The sequence below is a fragment of the Nanorana parkeri genome, unplaced genomic scaffold (genome assembly GCF_000935625.1).
Source record: "Nanorana parkeri isolate BGI_ZX_2015 unplaced genomic scaffold, ASM93562v1 scaffold96, whole genome shotgun sequence".
NCBI lineage: Eukaryota > Metazoa > Chordata > Amphibia > Anura > Dicroglossidae > Nanorana > Nanorana parkeri.
Window position 1 is genome coordinate 2,192,104 of NW_017306364.1, and position 11,031 is coordinate 2,203,134.

General features: G+C 44.7%; 1 protein-coding gene across 1 annotated transcript in view; it reads left to right on the forward strand.

The window, feature by feature from the left end:
- Window positions 1-10,489, forward strand: part of SGCA (sarcoglycan alpha) — a 27,653-nt gene extending 17,164 nt beyond the window's left edge. Inside the window, exons 6-10 of the mRNA XM_018552737.1 lie at window positions 265-437; window positions 4,922-4,963; window positions 8,779-8,935; window positions 9,429-9,455; window positions 10,300-10,489. Of these exons, the coding sequence (XP_018408239.1) occupies window positions 265-437; window positions 4,922-4,963; window positions 8,779-8,935; window positions 9,429-9,455; window positions 10,300-10,489 (589 nt within the window). The remainder of the gene's footprint in view (window positions 1-264; window positions 438-4,921; window positions 4,964-8,778; window positions 8,936-9,428; window positions 9,456-10,299) is intronic.
- The last annotated feature ends 542 nt before the right edge of the window (window positions 10,490-11,031 follow it).

The window sequence follows — 11,031 nt, forward strand, 5'->3', positions numbered from 1 at the left end:
ATATATTACCTAACAAGAACCCCAGCCCACCACTTTACAAGGTTCTCATTCATCCAGGTCATGGTATATCTGTAAAAAAAAAAAAATCAAGGCAGCTGGAGTGGCTGTATTTTTCTTGAAGACGTTTTGCTGGTCTTCCGACTAGCTTTCTTTAAGTATTACAGTAAAATATTACTATTTGGAGTCATACATCCTTGCAGCGGAGGTCTGGAAACAAGAAAAAATATCTACAGCTCTCAGAAGTCTTCTTTCTTTTCGTTGCAGGGTCTTCATAAAGGTGGGATCTGTTATCCCTTTCTCAGAGTGCATGTATGACACCCAGAATCTTCAGACTCGACAGCAGTGCCAACAAGGGCAGAAGCCGGTGCTGTGTCAAGAACTTTTGCCAAATGACTTTGTCATAGACTGGTGCAATGTGACATTGGTAAGTAGCAGATGTCCTACCAGATGTGAACACCAGATAGCATACGTAGAACTGATAGCACCATGGTTCACCAGATGAATTGCATTTGCCATGTGCACACATGTGCAGTATGTCATAGCCATTTGTCCAGGTACAAGTGCTTGATATGTAGAGGATTGTGCTATAGCTGATCACTGATCAATGCAAAAACAATCCGGATTATCAAGTCACTGGCAGACCTTGGAATTTGTCATTCAAATTTTTTTTTATTAAAGCGTAGTGCAGCACTTTCCCTGTATTTGAAAGCTGAGACCCAAACCTTGTACAATTTACATTCAGCATGCATGGCATTTGCCAACAAGGAATGGGAACAATGTTCATCAACCCTGCATACCTGTTTGATGTAATGTCTTCAGTGCCAGGAGCCATAAACAATAATTTTAATGTTGCACGGCAGTTATGTAACAACTGAAGATCACAAAGCGCTAGAAACAGTCAGTACCTGCATAGGTTTAACTACAGTGTAGACAACACAAGTCTCCCATACTTGCAAACATATTAGGTCCAGTCCCTTGGACATTGACACCCCCTGCATACCTGTTTGATTCAATGTCTTCAGTGCCAGGAGCCATAAACAATGATTTCAATGCTGCACCGCAGTTATGTAACAACTGAAGATCACAAAGCGCTAGAAACAGTCAGTACCTGCATAGGTTTAACTACAGTGTAGACAACACAAGTCTCCCATACTTGCAAACATATTAGGTCCAGTCCCTTGGACATTGACACCCCCTGCACACCTGTTTGATTCAATGTCTTCAGTGCCGGGAGCCATAAACAATGATTTCTACGCTGCACCGCAGTTATGTAACAACTGGAGATCACAAAGTGCTAGAAGCAGGCAGGACCTGCATAGGTCTATCTACTGTGTAGATAACATGTCTTCCATACTTGTCAACATATTGCCTAAGGCCTCGCAAACTCTAGAGCCGCCTCTGGCACCAGACATCCCTCTGCATGTGCATTTTGGTTTCCACAACTGTTGCGTCTTACGTGGGTTGGGAGATGAGCAGTACTACAAGCTTCTACCACTTTGGATAGTAATATTACTAGTAGCATATATATGTGGTATCACTTATGACCACCCGGTGGTGGTAGCAAACATATGATGGTTATTATTTCTATAAATAAACTACATCTAAAGGCTCCTGCGTGGCAGTCTAAACAGGTCTGAAATCTAGCTACTATGTAATGCATAGATTAAAAAACCTCTTTTACCACCTTTAAGTCCACCAAATCTTTCTTAATTTCTGCCTCACACGCTCCCCCTCCCAGCAACTGCAGATCACAGTGGGAGGGTTTTAGCAGCACAGTCAGTTCTACCAATCCAGAATGCATTGGGCAGGACTAGGTGTGGCCAGGTGCTGATTGACAAGCTACAGGTTGTGAATCAGCAATGACAATGCTGATAACAGCGTCCCCTGGAAGATTTTTTTTATCCCATTGTAGTGCAAGCAGGCACAGCCTAGAGAGGGGACAATGTTGCTCTGAATTCAGTAGCAGTGCAGCAGTGTTGTCCCCGCATCACAAGAAGCTGCGGTAGGTGGACTTCACCTGCAGAATCAACAGGTATTTGGGGGACTAAGGGAAGACGGTGAGAGTACACGAGGAGGCCATAGTTATACTTTAACAATACTACTAATAATAATATAGATCGGGCACACTATTGTTAGCAATAATAAGAAACTGTACTTTGACCTTTGACCACCAGGTGGCAGTAGCACAGCCCTGTCGGGTTACACAGCACCATGTATAACCAAAGAGGCCCTTGGGCAATATTAAAATCAGAGTAGAGAAAGAGTGTAGGGGCTGCTTAGAGGAATTTTGAGCCTCTCCATAGCTCAAGATAAAAACAAGCAACTATTCTTTCCACCTCTGCAGGCTACATCCAGTCTCTATTAGCACAGAATGGTTTTGACCATGGTCTTGGTGACAAAAGGGGCAGAGCATGTATAGAAGAGTGCATCTTTATTGCTCCAAGTACAACTGAGCGGAGAGTGACTAGAATACTGATCAGAGGTTCCCTGTCTGAAAAGTTATTTTAAGTGTTAATTAGGTCAAGAAAGGTTGGGTCAGAACCTCAGTCAGAATGTTATTGTTCAGTAAAAGTAGGAATTAAAGCACCATGCCAATTAAAATAGTTCAGATACAACCTGACTCAGGAACAGAAAGGAAGCCGCAGCTTTATTCTCTACCTTTTTCAATACAACTGACTATATACCATAGATAACAGAACTTATAAACACTGCCATCTAGTGACCGAAATTGTATACTGCAGGAGTTATTGCTATAAACACAGTAATGTGTATTCTAACAGTATTGAGTTATGATGGGAATATTAGGCTTACCAGCAGCTGGTTTGGCAGGTTTTATTTGCTATCTGTGCCCCCATTAGGGAGATTCACCCTGGTGACCATTATCACTAAAAATGACAGAAAATCCCAAATTTTGGGTTGCCATCATAACCAGTATAGATGGAAAATCTTCCAATGGGGACACCAGTTCTAGTGACCCTGCTGACCACTAGGGACTTCTCTCTCTTTGGAGGAATTTCCTCCCACTTCCTGTTTTGGCTATTGGACAGGAAGTGAAAGGAGAGCTGGGAAGTATGATACAGTTTTTCCCGCACTCCATCTGCGACGTGCTACAGCCAGCACAACAAAGTGTTCCTCCAACTCTCATCATTGTTCTGCCATCTCCGCTTCCTAATCTATCCACTTGTTGAAACACAGTGTCAGACTGTGTGCGATATTTTTAAACAAGCGTGTACACATTTACATAATAACAGCAAAGTGTAATAAACAGGCTCTGTAAATATGTGAGATTGTTACAATGATAAAGGGCCACCAAGGTCAGTTTTTATGGTCCAAGCGAACATTAGACAGAAGGAAAAAATATGCACTATTTACACAGCATTTACAATATAAGGAAGACATTACAATCACAATACAATTCAAAACAAGATGGTAAGGAGGGCCCTGCCCCTGAGGGCTTACAATCTGAAAGGGAGGGGCAAGTGATACATGAGAAGGTAGCTGTGTTTAAATAAAGCAGATTTACTCCCTGATCCTCAGTCTTGCAGCAGTCAGCACTCACCTCTCTCCCACTCTGCTCTGGCTGTGAATTATCCCTCGGCGTCCTCGCGTCTAATGCAGGTCAGTGGACCGGTATCAGACATGATGACGCCGCCGTCCTTAGACTTCCAGCGCCTGGGGGAGAAGAGGCTGCAGGGTCCGGTTTGGCAGCCCATTTGGGAGCAAGCATCAGGTGAGTAAATTTGCTTTATTTGAGCCCCCTAGACAGAATGAGCACTTAACCCTTGCAGCAGGGGGGTAGCCCCACCGCAAGGGTAAATTTGTGCTTTTGTCCTGAAGTTCTTAAGCTGACATTTATTAGAAACTGTATCAGGGTGCGGGGGGGTGGGCTGCATTCGTAGGCTTTATTAGCACATAGGCTTTCCTTCTACTTTAATAGCATAAGAGAGCCAAAATCATTTTTCATGGGTGGAGATATTTTCAGAAAAACATCCAACATCTCCTCAGCAGCATCCCTCAGTCTCCTCTCTCTCCTGACGATCACTTAGACCAGGGGTCAAAATTTCAAGTCCTAAGCTACTAGCCAGACCTTAAAAGTTACTTGCCACCAGTTGCCCCACCTAACCCCTGCCCCGGCCTTATCTCCGCCAGGTCAGCGGTGTGACACAGAGTACAAAGATCAGTAAAAATGCACAGTACAGAAGTCAGTGGTGCAATGCAGAATACAGAGGCCAGCTGTGTGACGCACAGTACACCAATGTGACGCGCAGTGCAGAGATCAGCAATGTGAGCACAGTGCAGAGGTCAGGGTGTGACGCACAGTACAGAGGTCAGGGTGTGAGCACAGTACAGAAGTCAGGGTGTGACGCACAGTACAGAGGTCAGGGTGTGACACACAGTACAGAGGTCAGTACACAGTACAGAGGTCAGCGGTCAGTATGTAATGCAGAGGTCACAAAGAAAGTACAGGGACTTACAGTTGCTTTGACCTCTTCTTCTTCTGGTGATGGTGGGGGAGCAACGAGGTTTCCTACACATCCAGCCGGCTCCAAGTGCCCTCTCTCCCGCGCAGCAGAAGCCGGCCAACTGCAGTTCGGCAGTCTTCCCCTCCCACCAATGGCAGCTGAGGTTGGCGGAGGAAACTGCTGTGGCCGCTAAGGAGCCCAATCGAAGCGGGCACAGACGATGGCAGTCCAGCTTCCCGATCTCTTCTCCCCGCCACCGCAGTCTTAAAGTCAGAGCAGTCTTAAAGAGGCCCCCCTTCCAGTCCACAGCTTTCGGACCTATTAATCTGAGTTGCCCCACTCAGTTTGCCCGTTGCTTGCGGTCATATTGAGTGGGGCATTAAGATTAATAATGTGCTGGATTAGTCTGATCCAGGGGCGGAGTGGGCCCGGAGGCAGGGTGGCAATTGCCCCCCAAGCCTCTCCGATACCTTTGCAAACGCCCCCCACTGCCGCCATAAGCATTTAATCTCTCCCCTCTTGGTCTCTCTGCTGTTGCAGCGGCCGAGAGATGAAGTGCTTGCGGCGGCGGGGGGCGTTAGCAAAGGTATCAGAGAGGCCCGGGGGGCATTTGCCACCCTGCCCCTGGGCCTAGTCCCCCCTGGGTCAGACTAATCCAGCACGTTATTAATTTGAGTGCCCCACTCAATATGGCCACAAGCGACAAGCATACTGAGTGGGGCAACTCAGATTAATAACGTCCAAAAGATGTGGACTGGGAGGGGGGGGGGCTCTTTAATAATGCTCTGATCACACCGCTGAGCGATCCCTCTCTCTCCTCCCGACTGCTGCAGCTTCAGCTCCACGAAGCGGGCACTCAGAGAGGTGGCTCTGATCGCACCTGTCAGCGCTCCCTCTCTCTCCTCCCGACCGCTGCAGCTTCAGAGCGGCTGGAAGGACAGAGAGGGAGCGATAACCGGTGTGATCAGAGCCGCCTCTCTGAGTGCCCGTTTCGCGGAGCTGAAGCTGCCGGGAGGAGAGAGAGGGATCGCAGAGAGCTAGTTCAGGATGGGACACTACCGTCGCGGTGATCGTTCGCTTCTGTTCTCTCTTCTCCTTCTCGGCCGCTCCGTAGCTGCAGCAGCCGAGAAAGAGAACAGAAGCGAGCGATCGCCGCGGCGGTAGTGTCCCATCCCTGGCCCCGCCGGCGGCGCACCCCCTCGCTGACATTCCACTCGCCCCCCCCGCAATTTTCACTCGCAAATTGCGAGGGGGCGAGTGGAAATTTTGAGGCCTGACTTAGACTGTACAGTCTAACTTTGTAGCCAGTCACAACATGAGAGGTTGCAGCAAGGGCTGATCTATACAGGCACCAGGATTTCAATGATTGTGTCAACTCTGGGCCAGCATCTTATTCCACAAAGTAGATGGTGATTCTGGGGGAAGCCAGCAGAAAGATGTCCTTCTGAAGAGAAAAGCAGATGGAGGCACTGTCAGGGGGAGTACAGAGATCTCTGTGAGAGGTAATAAATACCTGAAAGTGTTACACCATACACGGAAGAAAGAGGGACAGAGAGATTTGGTTCTAAAGTGGGGACAGTTGGGTGAAATGACAGTAGAGAAGCCCACTTTTTTGCATTGTGGGACATTCTATATACTGTATGGTTATCATGTGGATAGTCTTGTCTTAGGGTCTCCACCCTGCCGCTGTAAGAATACCCAATGAGCTGATTGGCTGCAGTCAGTTTCCAGCTCCAATTCAGTATTTGCATATAGATATTTGTCCATTTAAAGGGAAGTGCATGCATTCTGCACTATTCAAGTATGACTAGTATGATAGTACACCAGTATCCCACAAGTTCTCTTTAATCCTTGAATTCAGCCCTATTGCCTTTATTATATTTTAAGATTCAGCAGAAGTTCATTGGGAAGTCACGTGCTACACCTTGGTAGCTGTCAATTTTTCCATTGTGCTTATGCTGGCTGGCACTATGTGATCCAATGTCTGTGCTGTGAAGCCATCTAGTGGACAAATATGTTTTTGCAGCCAGGCTGACAGCAGCATTCACAACTAGGTATTTTCCTGCCATGGTCTGTAGGGGTGTTCGGTTTGTATAAAAATTCACCCTTGAGTCACACAGAATTTAGACTTTAAGGTAACCTAATATAAAGGCAATCACATAAATGCACTTAGAAATAAAAAAATAGACTTTTAAGGTTTAGAATTTGAGGCCATCTTAAGGGTTAGTTCAATGTTTAAATGGGACCCATCGCACTCCTGACCGGATTGTACCCTTAAGTATCGGGTGGGTGCCAGAGTGACAGCAGATGCCTCTGCATATCAATGTAAAATAAAGGAAGGCCACTCGCACTCCAACTTGTCTTTAAGTCAATGTTTATTGACATCAACTTTTTGAGTCTGCCTCGACAGTAGCTAATTGCAACGCTCCCCCTCTGGGTATATATATATATATGAAGAAAAAACGATAAATAGGGGTTTAAGAGAGGTATAGAGCCAATACATGTGTATAAAAAAATTTCAATTTATTGTATATATATTAAATAAAATGAAGAAATAAATAACAGTTCATGAGAATTTACAATTCATATGAATACAGATAAAAAGCCCCCAATTAGCTGTAACACACAACAAATGCCCAGAATATGCCTAACGTCAACCAGTTATAATTAATTATCCATGGTCAATGTTTATTGACCTCTGTAGTGTAACATGATCATAGCGACGTTTCGGAACCACATGGTTCCTTCTTCCGGCAAACTCTTTTTGCCGGAAGAATTGGCCATGTGGTTCTGAAACGTCGCTGTGATCATGTGACACTACAGAGGTCAATAAACAAGTTAGAGTGCGAGTGGCCTTCCTTTATTTTACCGCTTAAGGGTTAAGTGCCAAGTTTAGGGTTTTAGGACCCAAGGTTACGAGTCAGAGTCTGTAGGGGGAAAATTGTAACTGTCATGTCATTTCTGCACCCTGTATTTTCCTGGTGCTGTATGTTTAGGATCCACAGATTGGGGGAGCGTACCTTGGCATGTGTGCCTAGGCTGCAAAAGGACCTTGTCCTACAACTCTGCACCGGAATATTTCAGCTTTGTTGTTACCTGTTGAAAACACCTATTTATGTCTTCAACGGCCCTGTGATGGTGACATTTCCAAATATATGGCCAACCTGTCATCAGATATATCTTAGGTGCAGCATGCCAAGTAATGTTTTAGGGGTGTCATCATCCTGTAAAACTGCATGCTCATTTGTTCTGTGTGAAAGGAGGAAAAAACAAATGTGATCAGAATATTTACTTTCCAGGTTGAATGTAATTCATTCATAAGATTAGGAGGAATCAGGTAAATTCCACATTATGGCCACTCGATGGAGCCAAGGATCATATAGGAGATAAACACTTCTCTCTTGTGCTCCTTAGCTTCATCTAATGGCCATAATGAGGTATTTTCTTCATATTACATTCAACCTGGAAAGAAAATATAATAACATTTGATTTTGCCCCCCATTCACCACAATGTGGTATTATCCACATATTACATTCGACCTGGAAAGAAAATATAACTAATAACATTTGATTTTGTCTCCATTCGCACAGAATAAGTGGGCATTCAGTTTTTTCAGGACAAATGGCTCCACTATATATTTTTTAGAAATACATCCCTTAGTTTAAGATGTCCAGGTGTCTCTAAAAGATCAATGTAGCCCCCTCCCCCCAACAATGCCTTTATCTGCTTTTTTTATCTGCTTTTCCATAAAGAAGGACTGAACCATCTTTGCTTAGGCATCATCCAGGATTGCAATCTACTTCCTGGACTGAGGGTCAGGCTCAGAGATGACAATATCACGTACATTTCCTAGCAAATCACGCTTATCAGTTAATTCTGCATGTTTTCTTTATAGCGTGTACATGTGTGTTCACAGAGATTGCGGTCCCAATAAATGTTCCATGAACTCTGGCCTTGGTAAGTACAATACATAGTGTGCCAGTAGGATTTGCTTGTGCATATGGCATCAGCACAAGCCAGTTGAGTCAATGACCTGAATTAAGTATAGAGCTCAGGAGTCTTGACTTTGGCTGAATGTTCTCTCCGGGTCAGTGACCTTGTACCCTCCGAATCTACAATGGCAGCTTCCATATTTCCATCCTGGTTGGTCCCCTTTAATAAGTTATATTTTATTAAGTACCTTGTTCTTGTATGGTTTTTGTTTTAATTGCGAACCCCCCCCCCCCCCCCCTCCAGACAGGGAAGATGACGCTCCTTTTTCACATTCACAGGTTGATGAATTGGATCCGTCTCCCACTCCTCGTATCTATAAAGCCCTGGATTTTGAAGGAGACTTTAATCCACCTCCTGACACCCTGGAGGAAACCAACTACATCCCTGATTACCTTCTCACCTTTCTACTTCCCACCCTCATCGCCCTTCTGCTGTGTGCACTGCTCTCTTATATCATGTGCTGCCGTAGAGAGGGGGTGTAAGTATCACATGGATATTGTGCGCTCCTGAATCCAGCAAAGCAAATTCTTATCAGTTACTGTGGGTTTGTGCATAGAACTCCTGTGTAGGTCCTGTTTCCTCTGCTCGTATTGAATGCATTTTATGTATTATTATGAATAGAGCATCGTGGAAAATACACAGATCCTTTTTTATGACAGATTTAGGTGTTGCCTTAAAGCTGGATGTGGTGTTACAGAACAACGATGGCCTCAGTGACATCGCTCTTTGGCCACATATTTATAACCGTGAAAGACTTTTGTACTTCATGTGGTTGGGTTGGTTGGCCGCTTCGTGCGTAACCGCCAGGCACATGTGAATCTGAATCTGGCAGATTTGTAGCAAAACCAAGGTTGGCCCAAATCCGAACCTCATCTCTAATTAAGTACAGAATATTTAGGACATTGACTCATTCATCATCATGTATGTTTGATTTATTGATAGAGGTCACACTATTTTTTTTTTGCCTTAAGAGAGAAGAGAGACGACAATACAGCTGAGTAAGTTCTGAAGCCTATGTGTTCTGCTTTTGCATTGCATGTGCACGTTGTGCTGATATAGTGTTTTGCTTATGCCTATCAATATAACATTCTCAGCAGTGCACATCTGCACTGCAACTTTGGCTTTCAGTGAATGTTGGCAGTGGTGGACTATGGCCGCTAGAACTCCCAATACTGTTGACGGGTCACCCCTCACACAAGTTCTCATTTCATCAATATTTCCTGTCTCTGAGTTCTGCCCTTGGTAGATTCACCAAGATCACTTGTACAAAACAAGCGGCAGCTTCCCCGCTGTGTATTGAGCCCTGCTTGCCCAAAGCAGGGCTAAATGTAGAAAACAACTACCCGGCTGTTGGGAGATAAGAATTCCACACCCCAGCTGCCCTGAGGCTTGGGCCTTGTGGGAAATTCAGCCCTGAAGAGGAGTAATTTTGTACTACAAAAGGATTATCTACGTGGAATGGATCACCGAATTCTGCATTATTCTACATTTGAACTAACCTCATAACCCAGTGTCCTTTCAGAAAAAAATTATTCTCTCTTCTTTTCACATAACAGTTCCATATAATAGCATGCCCAGTCTGTATAACCTCTGAGTCAATCTGGTTGCAGCGCACAGGCCTAAGGACCTTGCCCCTGTAAACAGTTTTCAGGCCTGGTGACTGGTCACTTCTGCACCCAGCATTGCATTGTTGTAGGGACAGGAGAGAGTCATGTGTTCCCTCATACCCAGAATATCTGTTAAAAATTAGTCAAGGCAACTGGATTTGCTGTATTTTTCTTCAAGACGTTTCACTGGTCAAGTGTACAATGATAATGCAACACAACTGCTTTTGTTTCACAGGCTTCAGTTGGTCCACCAACAGTCCATCTTCTCCAACACGGAAGAGCTTCGGAAGATGGCCGCCTCTCGTGACTTTCCACGACCACTCTCCACGCTGCCCATGTTCAATGCTTGCACCGGCGAGGGGACATCGCCAATGGATCTGGCAGGTGACAGTGCCCGTGTGCCTCTTATCCTGGCCCAGCAGTAATACAAGAAGGTATGTGAACGCCTAATAAATATGCCACTTGATGGGAAAAGTACATTTCTTCTGAACTGATTGTAGCCGGGAACACTGAGGTTACAAAGTTATTTTCTGTGTCGGTTATTTTTTTGCAGAGAGGTTTTGCCTCAGTTGTCCTTCAAAGGCTTTTAAGAAAATTGCAGCTCACTCAGAGGAAAAAAAACATTTGTGATTACAGTTATTTTACAATGCTTATTTTGTGTCAGTTTTATTTATGTTTAAGATTTGTATTTTCAACAATATGCACCAAAGAGAGCTGGAGGACATTGCAATAATGTAACACAGAACCTTGGTCAAAAATGATGAGATTAAATTGAATAGCTCATTGAAAGATAAAACAACAAAATGCTGCAATATTCACTTTCAATCCAGAGATTTACCCTGCAGTAGTTTTTTCTGCCACTAGATGTCTTCAGTCTGATGGAAAGCATCATTCAACCCACTTCCTCAGAGCCCAGGACATTTTAGACCCCCCCCCCCCCCCCCCCCCACATCCTATAATGAAAAGA